The 22131-nt window shown below is 44.8% G+C and overlaps 1 protein-coding gene across 5 annotated transcripts in view; it reads left to right on the forward strand.

Annotated features, from left to right (window-relative positions):
- CHD5 (chromodomain helicase DNA binding protein 5) overlaps window positions 1-22131 on the forward strand; it is a 295395-nt gene that overhangs the window by 216210 nt on the left and 57054 nt on the right. For 2 of the 5 annotated variants that reach the window (XM_073603682.1, XM_073603678.1), the window contains exons 22-26: window positions 3099-3223; window positions 5055-5286; window positions 7839-8011; window positions 14297-14483; window positions 19256-19348. In XM_073603682.1, the coding sequence (XP_073459783.1) occupies window positions 3099-3223; window positions 5055-5286; window positions 7839-8011; window positions 14297-14483; window positions 19256-19348 (810 nt within the window). The remainder of the gene's footprint in view (window positions 1-3098; window positions 3224-5054; window positions 5287-7838; window positions 8012-14296; window positions 14484-19255; window positions 19349-22131) is intronic. The other 3 variants (XM_073603681.1, XM_073603679.1, XM_073603680.1) reach the window with 3 other exon arrangements.

Here is a 22131-nt window from a genome sequence, read left to right on the forward strand (position 1 = left end):
TGTGCTATTCCTTCGATCGTCAGGAGCAGGAGAACTTATTTTTGGGTTGCTTTTTGGCATTAGGTTATGGTAATAGGAACATACAGTTTATTATTCATACAGTTAAATTGTAACCCCTTCACGATGCCGCGTACGCAAATATGCAGCCCCACTGGACTGTTTTGGGTTTTTTTTCGTGGTGCAGCATATTTGCATATCTCACTTTGCGCTGGGAGTGCGCCACAGAAACCAGGGTCTCGCCAAGAGCCCCATTCTAACGATCGGGTCCTGGAACGTCCGATTCCTGGGTCAGCTGATCACTGTGATAGCCTCTAATTGGCTGTCACTGTGAAGCCCGCTCTGTGTTTTCTGTCCTTGTGAATGGACGAGACCTTCTGTCCTTGCAGAGATAGAAAAAAAAAAAAAGTGTGTGTAGAAAATAAATACATACCTAGATCAAAGTTTGATCTAGGTCAGCCCCAGGGTTAGTGTTTGGGTCAAGGTCAGTATTTTTTGGACAGGATTTATTATTTTTTTTAAATTAGTGTCAGTGTGTTTTAGGTACACACAAAAAAAAAAAAAAAAGCAAAATGTGCACTATTGTTTCTAGACATGTGCACAGCCAAAAAAATGTGTTTGTTTTCGTTTCATTAGTTTATTTTTTTTTTTCTGTTTTTCAGGTCATTCGTTATGATCGCAATTCGTACATTCGTAAATTTGTTCATTCGTACATTCGTAAATGCGTACATTCGTGAATTCGTACATTTGTAAATTCAAAATTTGAAAATCCAAAAACCCGAAAATTCGAAAATCTGAAATGGTAACTAACTATTAAATTATAGGTATTGTAATTTCCTTTCAAATTTGGCTGTCAGTGAACGTAACGAATACGAATTTATCCGAAGTTACGCATTATCCGAAAAAAACGAATGCCGCGTCTAAACAAATGGAACGGAACAAATTAATAATAAAAGTAAAAAAAAGTTTTTATCATTATTATTGTTGTTTATTATTAATAATTCATTACGTTCCATTCATTTGGATATGGCATTCGTTATTTCGGATCATTCGTAACCTTCGGATAAATTTGTATGTGTTACGTTCACTGACAGCCAAATTTGAAAGGAAACTACAATACCTATAATTTAATAGTTATTAGTAATAGTAGTTAAGTTATTATTAGTTAATTATTATTTCAGATTTCCGAATTTACAAATTTACGAACTCATTCATTTACTAGTGTACGAATTTACGAATGTATGAATTTACGAATTTACAAATTTTTCGAATTTACGAATATTCGGAAAAATTCGTTAAACAGGTTTTCGTTAATTCGGATATTTCCGAATTAATGAATTTGACGAAATTCGTTAAAAAACGAATTTGGAACGAAACGAATTGCACATGCCTAATTGTTTCTGGGCTGTACTACGGGTACGAACAATAACTAACACACATATATGTGGTATCGCTGCGATCGTCAGGAGCAGAAGAATTTATTTTGCATTGTTCTTTGGTGGTAGGTTATGGTAGTAGCAAGGAATGTACCGTTAAGTATAAAAATAAATCAGGAGCTATACATTACCATTTACCACCAAATAAAAACCCAATTTTGTCCTAAAAAAATGTGGTACAGTATAATCCACCTGGATGCACAAAGTAGTTGTGTGCAGTTTTACTAACACTTGTCTAAGTTGCAAAATTAGGCTTAGGCTTTAAAGCGCAGTTCCAGGCTATTTTTAGTTTATCAAAGTCAGCAGCTACAAAAAGTATAGCTGCTGACTTTTAATAAACAGCCACTCACCTGTCCCACGGTCCAGTGAAGCGGTTGCACGGAGCCTCGCTCCTCTCCGCCATCATTGGAACTGTGGGCACCCGGCCGTGACAGTTTGTGGCTTCACGGCCAGGTGCGCATTGCGCTCTCCGAGGGGACAGGCAATCTTCTGGGACCTGTGATGTGTCCCAGAAGATTGCCTAGAGGGAGGGCCTGCCTAGGGGAAGAGGAGGAGTCGCCTAGGCAGCATGAAGACTGAACGAGGAAGTGGGACAGGAAGTTGCTCTCTAAAGTAGGTACCCACTCCCCCCCCCAAAAAAAAAACAAAAACAAAACAAATTGCATGCCAAATGTGGCATGTAAGGCGGCGAGGAGTACCATATATACTTGAGTATAAGTCGAGATTTTCAGCCCTTTTTTTGGGGCATATACATCGGACACATGCACATATACACATGACACATGCACATATACACATGACACATGCACATATACACAGGACACATGCACATATGCACAGGACACATATACACAGGACACATGCACAGGACACATATACACAGGACACATGCACAGGACACATATACACAGGACACATGCACAGGACACATATACACAGGATACATGCACATATGCACAGGACACATGCACAGAACACAGGGATGTATACAACTGCAGATGGGCATTGTTGACCCTCTTTTTCCACTTACAGTAGCTGCTGTATTTCTCACCCTCGCCTTATACTCGGGTCAATAAGTTTTTCCAATTTTTTTGTGGTAAATTAGGGCTTCAACTTATACTCGGATCGACCTATACTCGAGTATATACGGTACGTAAAGCGGAAAGTTCAACTTTTGGTGGAACTCCGCTTTTAGATTTGTACTATCCTTAGGCACAAAGGGGTTTTTTTGTTTTTGTTTTGTTTTTTACTATTTTGTGCCAGTTTTCTTTTTTTGAAAAAAAAAAAAAAGAATATATATCAGGAGAGATTCATTACCATTTACCAGCCAAAGCCAAATCCTCACTCAGTCTTTTATTGTTGCCTGGAACCTTTCTGAAATGTTCTCAATGTGTCCTGTCTTGGTGAAAAAAACATTGTTACTGGGAAAGGAAATGAGGGGAAATCTTCCCAAAGGGGACAAAGATGGCAAAAAAAAAAAAAAAAAAACATACAGCAGTTTACATCCCTGCCCTTTGAGCCCAGATTCTACCTCACATAATAGCAATGGTTTGTAGTTGCAATGATGGATGTAGTTCTTGTTATGTCAGTAGATAGAAATTACTATAACCATTTTGTAAATATGTGTCTTGTGACTCTTCCTTCCTTTCTTCCTTTCTTCCTTAGCTCCGGGAGCTCAGCAGTTCTGTTTCTTACTGTCTACCAGAGCTGGAGGTCTCGGGATCAACTTGGCCACTGCTGACACTGTCATTATCTACGACTCAGACTGGAACCCCCATAATGACATTCAGGTCAGCCTGTTCCCAATGTCGTCACGTGCTGAAGTCTGGGCTATTCTCTCTAAGGTCTCGTTCACATGTGCGGCAGGGACTGCCACTCCTCTGAAAAGCAATCTCAGCTCTGATCGCTTTTCGAGGTGGGGGGGGGGGGGGTTGACAGGCGGTAAGAATACAATATGTCGCCTCCTCACTGCAGGATTTAACCCTATAACCCTACCCTTGTCTTATCACTGCAACACAATCGCGTGCGTTGCACAGTGTTTTGGTGCTGCCCCATAGAACTTCATTAGATGCGTTCAGTAGCACTCCCCGCCTGATTTTACTGCCCTTCGGCCACACGTGTGAATGAAGCCTAATAGAGTAACAAGAAAAAGGGGTAGACAAGCAGCCAGTAAAGAAAAAAAAAAAAATAGTAATTCCGAGTTTGGTAGGAAGTTGTAGCAGGATAAGGCAAGTTGTGGTACATCTTTTGAGCATGGATGTGATAGTGGATCATCACTTCCCAGAACACCTATGATGTTAAGGATAAGCTCCTGTTTCCTCTGCTATCACCTTAACAAAAAAGGATCTACATGCAGTTAAAACATACAGGGGGGGAAATAATGATTTGACCCCTGCATATTTTGTAAGTTTACCCACTTTTCAAAGAAATTAAGGGTCTATAATTTTTACCATAGGTGTTTTTTACACGATAGAGACAGAATATCAACCAAAAAATCCAGAAAAAACACACCATACAAATGTTATAAATGGAGTTGCAGTTCGGTGAGTAAAATAAGTATTCGATTTATAACATGCAGGATCCCAGGTGGTTCAGAAAGGAGGAGACATCACCAGACACAGCAGAGGTTGCGGGTTCAAATCCAGGTCCTGACACAGTTTCTGTCCATCTGGGAGTTTTGGTTATTCCCATCCACCTTTTATATGTTTCAGATCCTCCTGTTACATTCTACATAATATAAAATAAATAAATATTACCGTATTTATGGGCGTATAACACACACTTTTTTTCCCCTGAAAATCGTGGGTGCGTGTTATACGCCGATCCCCCGCCGATTGTGAGCCTCTCGGCGACTTTCAGCCTTTCTTGGCGGCTCTCGCAGTCCCGCGTGAGCCGCCGAGAACGGCCGAATGCCGCCGAGAACGGCAGCGCCATTTTTAAACGGGAGTTCAGTGTACTGACAAGTAAATGACTCGGGGGCAAGGCTGCAATGATGGACACTGACAAGGCTGCAATGATGGACACTGACAAGGCTGCAATGATGGACACTGACAAGGCTGCAATGATGGACACTGACAAGGCTGCAATGATGGACACTGACAAGGCTACACTGACACTGACAAGGCTGCAGATGGAAACTGATAAGGCTGCATTTATGGGCATTTAAATGTAAGTTTTTTTCCTTAAACTTCCCTCCTAAAAGTTTTTTTCCTTAAAATTTAAACTTGGGGCGCGTGTTATACGTCGATAAATACGGTAATCAGAAATGGTGGCGACCCCTTAAATTGAACACAGCAGGTTTGCAGACCCAGGAACTCAGAGCTGAGATCTCACTAATAGAATCCTATAGGGGTAAAATAAACGGTCCAGTAGTTAGCTTGTCCAGCATCCACCTAACAAAGGAATATCAGTTGAAAAGGCCGCGTTATTACCCACAGTGTTGATGTTTTGTAAGTTTGCACTTTGAGAAAAAAAAAAAAAAATATTTTGCAATGCACTCTTGGCTGACCACTGTAGCCATGGTGAATTCCCATTGATGGAATATGAGAACCAATACATGAGAGGCATAGATAATGAGAAATGATTTTACATTGCCCTCTTCTTCTCACGTCTTGTCCATAGGCTTTTAGCCGAGCACACCGTATCGGGCAGAATAAAAAGGTAATGATCTACCGTTTCGTCACACGGGCGTCCGTAGAGGAGAGAATCACCCAGGTAGCCAAGAGGAAAATGATGCTCACTCACCTGGTCGTACGTCCGGGGCTCGGCTCCAAATCTGGCTCCATGTCAAAGCAAGAACTGGATGATATTTTAAAGTTTGGAACCGAAGAGTTGTTTAAGGACGATGTTGAAGGTAAGGAGAAGCGCCCCTTGGTTCTTTTCAAAGAGGCATTTGAGCTTGAACAGTTAGGGCCTCATTCACACATACTTTACTCTGTGAAGAGTGATCCGCATTTGGATCACTCCTCAGAGAGCATTTGACAGCCAGTGAGGAGCACATTGTATTGTCTCCTCACCGCCTGTTTGAACCCCCTAAATGCCAGACTACCGCATGCATTGCACACATTGTGGGGAGCGGCCCCATTCACTTGAATGGGTTGCATTTGGCAAGATGAAAGCAACAGGGCTTATAATTCCTGCCGCTTATGCAAAGCATCACATGCCATGGACTCCTGACCACTGCCTCTGCAACTAAAGGGAGGGCGAGGGCTAAAAACATGGCTCAACCGGGTTTTACTGCCCATTAACCACTAGGCCCCAAGGCAGAAAGAGTATTATGGAAAGTGCAGTTCCTGATAACAACCAATCAGATCTCTTGGCAGGCAACACCTACAGCTACCCACAAACATCAGATTGGCATTTATTGTGGCCCAAGATATCTGACTGGGCAGCAATCCTCTAATGTCTTTGGAAATGATGTATTTTCATCTAAATTTCATCTGTAAACTCCACCCCTTCCTCTTTAGGCTCCACCGCTTCCTCTCTGTACATTAAAAGTGGGTAATGTGGGGTATCTGGGAGCTATGTGAGGTCTCTGGTGGACTGTGTGGAATTTCAGGTGGCTAAACGGGGTCTTTAGTCAACTGTGGAGACTTTCAGGTGGCTATGTGGGGTCTCTGGTTGACTGTGCACAAAAACATATTTGAGGGGCACACCCTAAAATGCGTTTAAAATCAAGATGTTGCTGCTATGAGACCAACAAACAGTACAATACAGATTACAGCGCACACATTCAAGAATAACATTTATCATGCAAGGCTAGTTAAAAACACCTGAACATATTCAAAAAAAGACGGGGGTTTGGTCACACTATATGGTCATATAGTGATAAGCCCACTTACTGCGACAAAGTACCCCGAATTAGTGGGTCCTACACTAGTAATAGAATGGAAGATCCTGCGTCCCAACCATGGGAGCCAAACTCCTCTATGTGGGAGAACTGAAGGGATTCCTCCTATGCACTGGTGGCCACTAATAAAGAGGTAATGAGGAGGGGGAGGGGTGTTCCAGCCCAAAAAAACCTGGTCAGGGTCTATTACTGGTTGTCTGTGCAGACTCTTAAGTGCGACTCTCTGGTGGCTGTGTGGATCTCTGGTGGCTATATGGGGCCTCTCATTGCTAAGCAGGGTCTCTGGTTGCCGTGTGAGGTCTCTGGTGGCCGTGTGCGGTCTCTGGTGGCTATGGTAGGGTTTCTGGTGGCTGTATGAGGTCTCTGATTGCTAAGCAGGGTCTCTGGTGGCTGTGTGAGGTCTCTGGTGGCTGTGTGGGGTGTCTGGTTGCTGTATGGCGTCTCTGGTCGCTATGGTGGGGTCTCTGATTGCTAAGCAGGGTCTCTGGTGGCTGTGTGGGGTCTCTGGTCGCTATGGTGGTGTCTCTGGTGGCTATAGTAGGGTCTATGGTGGCTGTATAGGGTCTCTGATTGCTAAGCAGGGTCTCTGCTGGCTGTGTGGGATGGCTGTGTGAGGTCTCTGGTGGCTGTATGAGGTCTCTGGTGGCTCTGTGGGGTCTCTGGTCGCTGTATGAGGTCTCTGGTGGCTCTGTGGGGTCTCTGGTGGCTGTGTGGGGTCTCTGGTGGCTGTGTGAGGTCTCTGGTGGCTGTGTGAGGTCTCTGGTGGCTGTGTGAGGTCTCTGGTGGCTGTGTGAGGTCTCTGGTGGCTGTGTGAGGTCTCTGGTGGCTGTATGAGGTCTCTGGTGGCTGTGTGGGGTCTCTGGTGGCTGTGTGGGGTCTCTGGTCGCTATGGTGGGGTCTCTGGTCGCTATGGTGGGGGTCTCTGGAGGCTATAGTAGGGTCACTGGTGACTGTATGGGGTCTCTGGTCGCTATGGTGGGGTCTCTGATTGCTAAGCAGGTTCTCTGGTGGCTGTATGGGGTCTCTGGTCGCTATGGTGGGGGTCTCTGGTGGCTATAGTAGGGTCTCTGGTGGCTGTATGGGGTCTCTGGTCACTATGGTGGGGTCTCTGGTCGCTATGGTGGGGTCTCTGGTCGCTATGCTGGGGTCTCTGATGGCTGTATGGGGTCTCTGATTGCTAAGCAGGGTCTCTGGTGGCTATGGTGAGGTCTCTGGTGGCTATGCAAGGTCTCTGGTGCACTGTGGGGTAGTAACATGCAGTCTCTGGTATTACTGCTGTGTGTCAGTCAAGCAGCTCAGATAGGACTAAAGAACAGAGTTATTAACCATCTTACTTGACTATCTTGCCGGTGATAGCTGCTCTCCGCTGCTGATCCAGTCACATGGTGAGCTGAGGGCGCCAGTATGACTTGGAGCTCCCTGTAAGCAGCGGGAAGCTGACCAGCTTGCTGCGGGTCACTAAACACACAATCTTTACACTGTCGTTGCATAAACCGCAGTAACAAATCTTTTGTGTTTGTGGAGATTAATACAAGTGTCACCTCTATGCCCCGCAGGTGACAACAAGGACGTTGAAGACAGCAGTGTCATTCACTACGATGATGGCGCCATCTCAAAACTGCTGGACCGGAACCAAGACGCCACAGAGGATACCGAGATCCAGAACATGAACGAGTACCTGAGCTCTTTCAAAGTGGCTCAGTATGTTGTGCGGGAGGAGGACGGAGTGGTAAAATGTTCTTTGTTTATACCCGTACAACTGTGCTTTGAAGGAGAACTCCACTAAATACCATCTGTCTAAAATCGCCACATCACAGAGGAGATAAAGATTTGACAGTTTTCCTGTGATGAAGAATAACGTTTTTGAGGTCTTCCTGTTTTCTCAATAAGTATTGAAAATGGAGCAATCCTTTTGTTTGTTGTGTGCACTAATGTTCGCCTCTACACATCCCAGGCGCCAGGTCACCATGGCGACTAGAAATTGTGTCCTGGCGCCTGGGATTTTGTCAGCCCATTCACTGTTGGCACAAGGAATTTCTGCATTTCCGGGTAGGGGGCACGCGCCCACCCGGCATGCCAATCGCCAGGTCCTGGCCAATGACTCATGGCTGAGACCCGCCAATCGTTGGTGCGATTGACAGGAGAGAGATCTGTGTTGTAAACAACACAGACCTCTTTGCTGACAGCGGGGATGTGCCGGTGTTCTGTCAGAATCTACGACCCGTGAAAATTGGTAACAGAAGTGACGTTCTTGCCAGCTGCACATGTGTACACCCGCTACCAGGTTGCCGAATCTGATAGAGCACTGTAGTCAAAAGAAGGCGGAAGCGGGCATCTTGGTACACCCAGCTATGTCTTCAATTTAAGAGTAATATTTGCAATAAACTGAGCGTATACGAAGAAATATAACATATTGACAACTGTGATGGTGATTTGATGTTACATTTTTAAAGAAGCTGCACGCAAGCAGCAGGAAGGTAGCGGAGGCCATGTTGGTACACCCCGCACTGTTCAGCGCTAAACCTTTAGCCTTTAAAAATTAAAGATAAAGAATTTAAAGTGATCAGTTCCCAGAGTTGTTCAATTAGCACCAACGCCCCTTTATGTTATAAAGAGAAAAAGAGCCCCTTGTCGGGGAATGGATGGGACTTTCTGGGTGCTGTTCATTTAGTAATCAACGACCGTTTATAGTTAAAAAAAAAAAAAGTATTTTTATTTGAACACTGATACATGAGAAAAAGGAAGGTATATGTTCATACATTTCTTCCATACAAAAGAATACCACACTGTGTTGTTCTACATGTTTTTCGCCATACGGCTTCTTCAGGAACATGCGTGGATATTCACGTCCAGTAAGTAAGAGTACAGAAGTTACAAATACAAATTTTACAAATTTTCAACAAGAATTTTTTGCAGATTTAATTGATCATATAAACAGTACCTGGATATGTGAAGGAACCTTGCAAGTAAGACCTCTGAATTCACTTGTGGAGTGCTCAGAGTATATTCTGAAAAAATGACGTCAGAGAAGTTTGTTGGGCACAAAAACGCTGACCCCCCAAAAAGATTGAAAAAAGGGGGGGGGGGGACCAAAATCAAAATCACCTCCAGAATAGCAATAGTCTCCAATGTGGGGAATTATATTTTGTGCCTATAATCTTATTACCTGTAAATAATAATAACAACATGGTATAAATGTTTAAATCATCAGCAATTGATTGCTTTTTATTGATACATTTCCTATAGAGCAAAGAAAAAGAAAAAAATATGCTTACTTGAAAAGTTTGAATACCGTATATACTCGAGTATAAGCCGAGTTTTTCAGCACATTTTTTTGTGTTGAAAGTGCCCCCCCCCCCCCCGCTTATACTCGAGTCAAGCACTTTTCTGGTGCAAAGAATGACATTTTCCGAACTGAATTTGGGGCCCTGTATCTCGGGACCACTTGGTGCTAAGAACCCCAAATTTGGTGTGAAATCCCAGTGGAACTACCACTACAACATATCCAAAGCTGGGGTTCTTAGCAGGTGGCACCGAGATACGGGGCCCCAAAGTCGGTTCGGAAAATGTCATTCTCTGCTGCAGAAAAGTACTTGACATTTTCTGAACTGAATTTGGGGCCCCGTATCTCAAGGCCACTTGGTGCTAGGAACCCCAGCTTTGGAAGTGTTGTAGTGCTAGTTCCACTGGGTTTGCACACCAAATTTGGGGTTCCTAGCACCAAGTGACCCCAAGATAATGGGGCCCCAAAGTCGGTTCGGAAAATGTAATTCTCTGCTGCAGAAAAGTGTTTGACATTTTCCGAACCGAATTTGGGGCACCGTATCTCGGGGCCACTTGCTGCTAGGAACCCCAGCTTTGGATGCTTTGTAGTGCTAGTTCCACTGGGTTTGCACACCAAATTTGGGGTTCCTAGCACCAAATGGCCTCAAGATACGGGGCCCCAAATTCGGTCAACTGTGTCCATCTGCAGCAATGTCATTTCGGGACCCTTTGGGTCCAGAGACCCCAAATTTTGTCTGCAGCTAGGGGGTCATCTAGGAACACTGAACTACCGAGTTTGAAGTTCGGGGGACCTATGGCTGCAAATGGGCACAGTGAGGCTGCAAATGGGCATTGTTGACCCCCTTTTCCACTTACAGTAGCTGCGCATTTCTCACCCTCGTCTTATACTCGAGTCAATACATTTTCACAGTTTTCTGTGGTAAAATTGGGTTCCTCGGCTTATACTCGAGTATATACGGTAATATCATGTACTTGTGAGCCACATTCCATGATGATATACACCGCAGAGGTTTAGATTTGTGAAAATTGGCATTCACTATTGCCCGTCTAATTGAAAAATAGAGACGTTTAAAAATAAAGGGTGCTGTGTAAAACATCCCTAAATACTATATATTTATAGAGTTTACATATATTCCCTCTTATATTAATATTTAATTACCTTCTTAATGAACTGTTGATATTAAGTCCTATGGGTGCAGATGGGTCCTAGGTTTTATGATGCTATTCAGGTCGTGTTTGATAGCAGGCTCTGCCAACAAACAGACGTTGAATGAATACATACATTATTCCTCATTGGTATTATCCTATAATTTGCACAAAAATAGCTGCAAAAGTCACAATTCTAATAGAGAAGGATGTTGTTTGTTTACCTGGCTGCAGTGTATTGAGGTAGTGTGGCTCCCAGAAGGCCCCGCGGACTGTGTATTGCCACGTGGGTCTATATATATTCCCCACATGTGCATCATTAGCGGTGCGACGCATGACGTCGCGCCGCTCCCGACGCTACACCGGACGTGTGTGGGTGGCGTCTCATGTGGAGGGGCGGAATTTAAATTAATTTAAAAATTAAACATGCAAACCCCATCACACATGTCAATATCCTTTGTTTATTTTTATACGCTCAATTTATTTCTAAAATGACTGTTAAATTAAAGACGTAGATGGGTGTACTAACATGTCCGCTATCTTCTGACTGCAGGTGTTCTGTCAGATTAGGCAACCTGGGAGCGGCTGTATGCGCGCGCAGCTGAGGGAACGTCAATTCCGTTACCTTATCTGACAGGTCGCAGATTCTGACGCAGTTATATTACACACTCTAGGCACACAGTCAACCCCTGATGTTAATTCCTTCCTACCCAGTATCATTAGTACAGTGATAGTGACCCAAGAAGAGGAGGATCCGGACTGCTTTGTGACATGGTAAGTGTGACATGTTTGTTAAAAAAAAAAAAATATATATATATATATATATATATATATATATATATATATATATAATATTTATTTACAATCACTTTATTCCTTTCTTATCCACTTGACCTCCGAAAGATTTACCCCCCTTTTCATGGCCAGGCCATTTTTTTGTGATACGGCACTGCATTATTTTAACTGACAATTGCAGAGTCATGCAATGCTGCACCCAAATAAAATTTGTCATTTTTTTTCCCCTACAATTAGAGCTTTCTTTTGGTAATATTTGATCACCTCTGCGGTTTTTATTTTTTGCGCAAAAAGAAAAAACAAGAAAAAATAAACAAAAAAAGACAGACAATTTAATATATAAATATATATATTTTGTTTACTTTTTGCTATAAAACATATCCAATAAAATTAAATACATTTAGTCCAATATGTATTCTGCTACATATATTTGGAAAAAGAAAATCCCAATAAGTGTATATTGTTTGGTTTACGTGAAAGTTATAGCGTCTACAAACTATGGGATATATACTGTAATTTTTATTTTATTTTTTTTTATACTAGTAATGGCGGCGATCAGCGGCTTATACCGGGACTACGATATTGCGGCGGGCAATCGGACACTTTTGACACTTTGTGGGAATCAGTGACATTAATATAGTGATCAGTGCTAAAAATCTACACTGTCACTGTACTAATGACACTGGTTGGGAAGGGGTTAAACATCTAGGGCGATCAAAGGGTTACATTTGTGCCTAGCCAGTGTTTATGCGTACTTTGTGTGGTGCTTTTACTAAGGGATGTGGTGGATTTTATTCTCTGCTTTGCAGGAAGGGAAAATCTATCACTCCTCCCCCCTGTCAGATCGGAGCTGGTTTAGATGGGCAGAGCTCCTTCCAGCCTCTCTTCTCAACGTTCGACGGGTTCCGGTGCACATCAATTCGCTGGCATCCGCTGATCGGCTTCTGCTGTGACTAATCACAGCAGAAGCAGTGCACATGCGTTTCCCCTTTCCCCTATATGTAAAATATAATATGTGATTCTGCACAGAACGGTCGCCCTGTAGCAGTAAATCTGCTATGGGGGGCGATCGTTAAGTGGTTGTGTACATACCCGCCTCTCCTGCGTGGAATCCTCTGCAGCAAAAATAAAAAAAATAACCCTTTCCTGTGTTTTAAAGTGGTTGTAAATACACAATGTTTTTTACCTTCATGCATTCTATGCTTGAAGGTAAAAAAACCTCCTGTGTGCAGCAGCCCCCCCAATACTCTCGATCCAGTGTTGTCCATGAGAGTCTTGCCTCCCCGGGGACTCACACTCCTGTCATTCAGAGCCAGAGAACCAATTGGGAGACAAAGGGGGTGGTTCCCTGTGTGAATGGACACACACAACTACGGGTGGAGGAGCGCGTACCTGCCTGGGTGGGGGAGCACCTGGCAGGGGGGAGTCAAGGAGCGCCAGCGTGAGACCCGAGAAGAGGAGGATCGTGGCTGCTTTGTAAAGAAAAAAAAAAAAAACATTACACCGAGCAGGTAAGTATAACATGTTTGTTATTATAACATTTTAAAAAGTTACCAGCACTGGGAATCCGCTGTGCCTCCCTACAATGCTTAACTGACATGTAATTCTTCATCTACTTACTGCTTGGTTTTATTGGGCTATGGGGGGGATTTACTAAAACTAATGCACTCAGAATCTGGTGCAGCTCTGCATGGTAGCCAATCAGCTTCTAACGTAAAGGGGTATTAAACCCTCATAATTTTTTCACCTTAAAGCGGAGTTCCACCCAAAAATGGAACTTCCGCTTTAAGGGAGGGTGACCCCCTGACATGCCACATTTGGCATGTCATTTTTTTTGGGGGGGGAGGGAGGGGGCGGATACCCTCTTTTTAGAGGGTTCCGGCTCCCACTTCCTCCCGGTGCCGGAAGGGAGATCACCTCTCCCCCCCTCCCTCTCGACAATCATCCGGGACACATCACAGGTCCCAAATAATTGCCCGGCCAGGCACGGCTCGCACATGCGCAGCGCGTGCCCGGCTGTGAAGCCACAGCCAGGCGCCCGCAGTGACAATGCCGGCGCCACAGAGCGGTAGGGGAGGAGAACGGGGCTTCCCCCCCCCCCCCATCGCTGCACCCTGCGACAGGTAAGTGTCCAAATATTAAAAGTCAGCAGCTGCAGTATTTGTAACTGCTGACTTTATTTTTTTTTTAAGCGGAACTCCGCTTTAAGGCATCCTATGCATTAAGGTGAAAAAACTTCTGTCACTGACCGGCCTCCTAGCCCCCCCCTGTTTTACTCACCTGAGTCCTGTATTCCCCCACCGGAGACGCGCTCTTCCCCTCTGCCCATTGGCTCCTGATTGATAGATTGATAGCCCATTGGCTCCCGCTGCTGTCAATCAAATCCAATGTAGCGGGGAGGGGGGGCAAGTCCAGCATTCTGCGTCTATGGACTCAAATGCTGGACTCGGGAGCGCGCCCACAAGGTAACCCCCCCAGGAGAGCGCTTCTCCTAGGGGGTTATACGATGTGGGGAGGAGCTACCAGCGCCGCCAGATCGGGGCCACTCTGTGCAAGCGAACTGCCCAGTAGAGGTAAGTATGACATGTTTGTTATTTAAAAAAAAAAAAATCACTTCAAGCTTGTTCAGATAAGCTTTGGCAATAAAACCTGGAAGTTGATTGGTTTCTATGTAGAGTTGCACCAGATTTCGCACTTTTAGTAAATAGCCCCCCCCATGTGTCTTTTTTGTAAACGGCTTTCTGGCATTACTTTGTTTACGTAGCGACAATGTTTCATTAAAATTCAGGAGGAAGTGGAACGGGAGATCATCAAACAAGAAGAGAACGTGGATCCCGATTACTGGGAGAAGCTGCTGCGTCACCATTATGAGCAGCAGCAGGAGGACCTCGCCAGGAATCTTGGGAAAGGAAAGCGGATCCGTAAGCAAGTCAACTACAATGATGCTTCTCAGGAGGATCAAGGTGATATGCGCGGTACTAATCATTAGATATAACTTACAACCAAACACTCCACTGATACATGGATTCCTGTCACATGATCAACTCAGTGTGCCTCCACAATGCCTCTTTCACGAGCTTTTTTTTTTTTTTTTTTCAAACTAATACGGTGATGGAATCCAACATTTGGTGACCCGAACAAGGACTGACTGCCGTGGTCTATCTTGTCTGGCAAGTTTTTTTTTTTTTCCAGGCAGATTATTTCAAAGATTATTGAAAGCAAGATATCATCTTCATGGAGTTTGTATGCTCCCCCCCCATGTTATGTGCAGTGCTGGGGGACTTCAAGTGGTGCACATTTCCAGATCTTTGCAAACCAGTCTCTCCAAAAAGTGAGGTGGCTTCTGGGTAATTGCTGCTTTACATAGCGGGCGTGTAAGTCAATGCACTGTAGGGTCTTGCAGGGCTGCCTGGCCTACTGAAAGTGGTTCCAAAGCCTTAAGGTTTTTCCACCTTAAAGCAGCGTTCTGCCTCCCCCTCAAAAAATTAAAAGTCAGCAGCTACACATACTGTAACTTCTGGCTTTTAATATTAGGACGCTTACCTGTCCTGGAGCCCAGCGATGTCGGCACCTGCAGCTCATGCTTCCATCGGCTGTTGGGTGCTGTCGCCGACATTGCTGGTAAGGGAACCTGGCAGCGAAGCCTTACGGCTTCACGGCTGGGTCCCTACCATTAATGGTGTCCCGGGGGGGGGGGGGGGCAGAGGGGGCCCTGACCCCCCCCCCAACATTATGCTGTGCCCCACCATGTGAACCCCCCCCCCCCCCCCCCCAATAATTTTTTTTTTTTTTTTTTTACAAAAAATCAAAAAAATCAATGTCTAAGAGGGAGAGAGTCCCCAGTCAGCTCCTGCGGGTGATTCCTCCCCCCTCCCTCTTGCTGACACCGCATAATGCGAGCGCTCACACAACCACGGCCGCCCGATCTGCTCCTTCCCCTTCATCCCCATTGGCAGGGAGAAGAGCGAGTTGCAGGAAGGACTCCACCAGGACTCTCAGTTACTGAAACAACAGACTGATTTCTCCCATCCTTAGGACAGGAGAACCAGCCTGTAAATTCCAAGAGAAGCCAGACCAGCGAGAGGAGGCTGGGAAACCCCACAGTGGCAGAACACCAGGGCCCGGAGGCAAGACAACCTTTGCAACCCTGATAGTTCTCCCACTGCTTTGGATCCTTATATTTTCTTGGTATGCTGGTGACATATATCTCTTGTTTTCTGCCACCCTGGGGGACCCCAATACAGTAGGAAGAGAGCTCACTGCAGAACATGTGAAAGGGCCATTGTGGGGTCGTAGTAAAGGGCCCCAGTGTATATTTATATATCTATATCTATATAGATCTATATACATATATATATATATAGATCTCTCTCTCTCTCTCTATATATATATATATATATATATATATATATATATATATATATATATATATAGAGAGAGAGATCTATATATATATATATATATATATAGATCTCTATATATATATATATAGAGATCTATATATATATATATATATATATATATATATATATATATAGTTGCCCCCCTACTTTTGTCCCTGTCCCCCCATGTGCCCCCCCTAAATATGAAAGCTGGAGATGCCACTGCCTACCATGCATGCTCGCTGCGCTCTTCTACTGGCCCCACAGCATAGGAAGGAGGAGGAGGGGGCTAGACTTCTGATATACCTCGGAAGTGGGGACAGGGTACCTGTCTAAAAAAAATGTACCTGCTCCCCCCGAAAGGTGCCAAATGTGGCACCAGAGGGTGGGAGGAGACAAATAAGTGGAATGTCCACTTTTGGGTGGAACTCCGCTTTAATGCATTCTGTGCATTAAGGTGAAAGACCTTTTAGTGCTGAACCAGATTCGATCCAGCGATGTGTACGAGCGCAGAGGCTCCCGCCGCTGTCTCCCTCCTCATTGGATAGATTGGTAGCAGTGGGAGCAATTGGCTCCTGCTGCTGTCAATCAACTGCTGTGACACGGAGGAGGGGCCGAGTCTCACTGTCAGTGTCGATGGACGCAGCAGCGGGACTCAGGAGCGAGCATGCACGGGTGCCCTCCATGGAAAGAGGCTAGACGCCAAAGAGGAGAGGCGTGGAGCCCCGGCGGGGGACTCCAGAAGAAGAGGATCGGGGCTGCTCTGTGTAAAACTATTGCGCAGCGCTGGTAAGTATAGGCATGTTTTGTTATTTTAATTAGAGAAAAAAAATAACGAGGGTTTAGTAACGCTTTAAATTGGGATTGCAGGCGGATCTCTAAATAAGTAAAGTGTTAGCTCACCTTTTACAGAAAAAAAAAAAAAAATGAAAAGGTGAACTAACACTGTACACCTTCCCTACCCCCAGTCCCCATCGTACTTACTTCCAGGGATGCTGAACTGTCAGTGCCCGCAGCCAGCCCGGTGGTCCGGGGATTTTTTAATCCTCGCTCTTCTCCCTCGTCTTGTGCAGCACTTCCAGGATGGATAAGAGCTATTCTGATTGGTCAGCACCTGACCAGAGAATAGGGAAAAGAGCGAGGATTTCAAATCCCCAGACCACTGGACCAGCTGCATGGGTATGAACACCTCAGCCGTAAGTACAGCAGGCACTGGGGGGTTGTATGGTGTTCATTGACTTTTTAACTTTTTCTGAAAAGGGGAGAACACTTTAAATACATATACAGCAAGTTTACTGTTTTACTTGCCAGAGTGTTTATAATTCTGTACAGTCAGTCTTGTGATTTACACATTCCTCACACTACAAAGCCAAGCAGATGACACTGTTTCTAATTAAGCAGTACAACCAGCCGTAGACTGTTCGAATCTCGGCTGGCTCCGCATGAACCCGGCCGAGATTTAAACCATGTATAGGCAGGCTGAATGTACCCAAGTTGATCGCTCGATCAAACTTGGGCACAATCAGTCTGTCAAATTGTACGTGTGATTATTGCTAGCGGTTATAGTCGCTAGCAATAGCCCCCCCAGGAGAATACAATAGCTCAGCAAGAGGGATTTCCCCATCAACACAATTACCGGAATCGAGTGATTTTCTTTCCTGCAACCAGTGGTGTATTTTGGTTTTGTGCTGCCCCCCCCATCTAAATTTGTCCCTCTTCTTGATGTTTAAGATCCACTACTACATCTGTAAATCTCTTCCTTTCAGGGGGGGAGGGGGGGAGAGAGGGAGCGGGCTCCTTTTTTACCATCTGTGTGTACCAAGGCTGCCGAGGCATGATCACAATCGCAGCCCGGGACTCCGACCTGCTCTGCTGAGCTACTTCTGGAATCGGAGGCTGCAGCCCTGACGCCTCCTGCTTCCGCTTTGCTCCCCTGTCACCAAACGATAAGTCCATGGCCCCTCTGGGGGGGGGTTCCACACCCCCATAGTAGCACCGCTGCTTGTAGTGTCCCTTCTGCCTGGGAGCAGCGCCTTCCTCCTGAAAACTGCCACCAAACACCATAATTTGCTTCGCGGTAGATACGCCCCCTGCCTGCAAAGAAGATCACTGTGTCTATGGCCGGCTTTAATCTTCCTGACTCAGCAATGCAGCTTTTGTTATCTCACTCTCTGCCCCTAGCCTCCTTTTTGGACAGGGAACCAGCATCATCACCTCTGTCTAATGAACACGTAGCTGACCCCGGAAGCAGTAAAACTGAAGTCACAAAGGCACTTTACTGACTAGCAGAAGTGAGGGTATCTACCGACACTACAAATTCTTTTGGCAAGTAAAAATGTAAGGGTATGTATTTAATACAGTGGAACCTTGGTTTATGAGCAACGGGGTTAACAAGCGTTTTGAAAGACAAGCAACTTTTTTTTTTTAAATTCTGACTCGGTGTGCGAGTGTTGTCTCGCAAAACAAGCAGAGTTCAAGCTAATGGGGTGTGCAGTACCGCATTTGGCCAGAGGTGCGGGGGCACCGGTGACACTCGGAACGGTTTCGGAGCCATTCGGAAATACTAGGAAACACTCAAAAATATCAGTTTCTGAGGCTTTCCGAGTTCAGCCGAGCTGTCCCCAAGTATTTTCGAGGCTCTCCGGTGCCCCCCACCTCTGGCCACATGCGGTATTGCAATAGAAGTCAATGCGGAACAAATTATCTTTGTTTCCATTGACTTCTATGGGGAAACTCGCTTTGATATGCGAGTGCTTTGGATTACAAGCATTCTCCTGGAACGGATTATGCTCGTAATCCAAGGTTCCACTGTACATGCATTTGTTTGCCATGGTTCCAGTTTTATAAGGTCACACATTGACCATTAACTGTGTTCAATCACCCTTGGCAACCATTAACTAGACACCTGCTACAGAAACTGGTTACTAAGCGTTGCTGTTTGCACTGCTACTTTCTCTTATATTTCAGTTCCAAGTGAATACTAGTGAGGTCATCTCTCTCTTCAGAAGTCCAGTGTCAACACCCCGTGCCAAGAGACCCTGGGAATGGCTGAGGAACATGGGCAGAGTTTTTGTTGCCAGCGTGCAGAACCTGTAATCTTCAAAATCTGAAGTATCACTTGTGCTTGGCTTTTCCCTACAAATGACTGCTGGCCGGGTTAGGGTTAGGCTGATTTCAGAGCATCTGGCTGATTCAGAACGTCTTCCCGTGGAGAGGTCTCCTGGCCTACCTGTCCTCACCGTCTCAGGGCTGAAAGTGCCGGTCATTGTGGCAGCTCACATGCTCATCCGAACTACACAAGTCTTCCCGGTCCTTCACCAGCTGCCTTTTAGATCCTAACATCTGCTCTTCTCTTTTACTTGTAGAATGGCAAGATGATCTCTCAGACAACCAATCAGAATATTCCGTTGGCTCAGAGGATGAAGATGAAGATTTTGAAGAGAAGCCTGAAGGTCAGAGTGAGTTAAACTTTTCCCTAATGTCTATGTGGATTGCTATTGGACCAGATGTGGGGCAAATTAGCTGGATCACCTGAGGGCGATACCTTTAGCGAACCAAGATGGTGGAAAATCTTTATAAAGGCAAAGGATATCATTTAAAGCCCAACTCCGGGCAAATAAAAAAAACGATCCCCTGCAGTGGAGCTGTGCCCGCACTGCAAGGGTTAATTGCTCATTATGTCTGGGGGAACAATAAAAGGAGATATACTTACCTGACTCTAAAGCAGGACATCTAGCTCTGCAGCTAGATGTCCTGCTTTACGTCTTTAAAGGTTCTTTACGGTAAAAGAAAGGAAGCGATAAAAACCTCTGTAGTATATTATTTTGCTTTACTAAACAAAATTGCTGTACTCACTTTGAGAAAAACAATACACAACATACAGAATATCACAAAATATGCATACACTATACACATGCACAATCTGTCTTTCCTAGCATATTAGCATGGACAATGTATGCAATGGGTATACACTAAACAGTTGTGTAACTTGGTTCTTCCTGGAGATAGCGTCTTCCTCCTTTTATTCAAAATCTCTCCAAACTGCTTCTGGGAGTCCTGCAAAACTGCTACCTCTTTGTTTCCAGCACATGGCTGTGTTTCAAGACTTTTTCCCTCCCTCTACTTCCTTCCAACATCTGTTCCTGTCCTGAGCTTCATGAACCAGTCCAACAAGTTCATTAGCATATGAATAGGGGAAGCCTGGCTTCTACTATTATTTATGTTATAAAAATCACTAAAATAGCCATAGCAAAACGGAGGACCAGTCCCTGCTGCTTCTCCACTCCAGTGGCCTAGGGTCTGGATGTCATCAAGATCAGAGCGCAGGAGAACGCCAAGGCACAGTCCACCACCTTATCATGGGGGAGCACCTCCAACTGGAAGAGCGAAGGATCAGATAAATAAAAAACGGTTTCTCCTCTCCCCTGGACAAAACAAGCTATTATTCCTTGTAGTTCGGGCACAGCCCCACTGCAAGGGATAACTTTCTATCTGTGCAGGGTTGAGCTTTAAAATGAACCCAAACTTATAATCTAAAATATTCCACATTTTTTCAGTTTAAAAATAAGTGATAAGTTAAAACATCCACTATAAATCATGTGCATAAAACCGTAAAAGTGAAAACCCACACATAAAAAAAGCACAAAAAGCTAAAAAGTCCTTTAACTCCAGAAATGTCTCTGTATTGCTTCCACCATCAAAAAAGAGGACACCATGTGCAAGTGAGGGTAAGACCACACTCACCAGCTCGCTAGCTGCCACGTCAGTGCAGCAAATCATACTTTGGGAATTGACCATCTCGGCTTCCAGCTCCATCCATCCACCTGAGTCCTCTGAGTGTAGCAGCATCAGCCTACCACTGGGGGAGATTTGGAAAAGCCCACAACGCCGCCAGATGGAAAAGAAGAGCTTGTGCGAGGAGCCAAATATCAAGACGGGCCAGATCTAGTGTAGTAATTTATTACTGATGCATAAAATTCACATGAAAACAATAAACATCCAGATGCCAAGTAGTAAAAAACATGTACAGCAGTGTACTTACTCAGATGGCCGCCAGTTCCAGAAGTGGTGGCTTGACGTCAGCGTATAGCTCCGCCCCAACATGTTTTGAGCCAACACATGTCTTCAGGGGAAAACTAGTAAGCCAACGTCAAAAACTAGCCCTTTTAAATAGCCTGTATAATCAACTAACTGTCAGACACCATGAAGTCAGGCTGAGACAGAAGTACAGTTAAATCACACTTGTTTAATAATAAAAGTAAAAAGAACAAACATAGTCAAAACATAGCCAAAGTTCAGTGACCGGAACGGATAGTCAGCCAAGCCAGAAGTCGGGGATCAATGTAGTGGAATAGCAAGCAGGATCTGGAGCCAGAAGGGATGTCAGCAAAGCAAGTCTTGCACAGGATCACAGGAGATAGTTTCTGTGATGTTGACCAAGGCGAAGGCAGAGCTCCTCTGGACTGGAGGGCTTAAGTAAGCAGGACTGACGAGCAGGATATCATCAACAGCTGAGTAACTGGAGAAATAGGACCTGGCAATTAGCCGACAGCTGAGCAGCCAGCTCAGAGAAGGAAGAGCTGAGCCGAGCCCTGACACTAACAGTCTCTAGAGGGCCAAACTGGAAGTGACACCATTTTGTTGAAGTCCTGTGGCCGCCGCCATTTTTCCTGAGTCTGTATTACTAAATAGACAGCCAGAGGCAGAAGGAAACTGTGGGAGCAGGCACCATTCTATTGTAGCCCACTAGCATGGATTAGCACAAAGGAAAAGCCGGTTTTAAAAAAAACTGTAAAGAAAAAAACCTTATGTTAAGCAGATGTAAATACATAGCATCTAGGTAGCACCTAGTCTCTAGAGGGCCAACAGAAAATGGCCAGTCCCATTTTGTTTGAAGTCCCGAGGCCATTTTTTCTTGAATCAATATTAATGGATAAAAAGCCAGAACCAGAAAAGAACAGTCTCTAGAGGGCCAACAATGAAATTGATGACAAAGTTGGTCTAGGCACAGCTGGTCAGCTGCAGAATGTTCGCTGTCAGTGCTATACCATTCCCAATTAACTTATCTCTACTATCTGAGGGATTGGGGTTGGCTGGGTCGGGGTTCATGCTGAAGGTATTATCTTGAGTTGCCTCTTTCTTCTTTTCTTTTCTTCAATTTACAAAAAAAATGACATTATGATTCAGTTTCACCAACATGAGTTCTGCTCTGGTCTATTCCATGACTAACACTGTGCCACAC

The sequence above is a fragment of the Aquarana catesbeiana genome, linkage group LG10 (genome assembly GCF_042186555.1).
Source record: "Aquarana catesbeiana isolate 2022-GZ linkage group LG10, ASM4218655v1, whole genome shotgun sequence".
Lineage (NCBI taxonomy): Eukaryota > Metazoa > Chordata > Amphibia > Anura > Ranidae > Aquarana > Aquarana catesbeiana.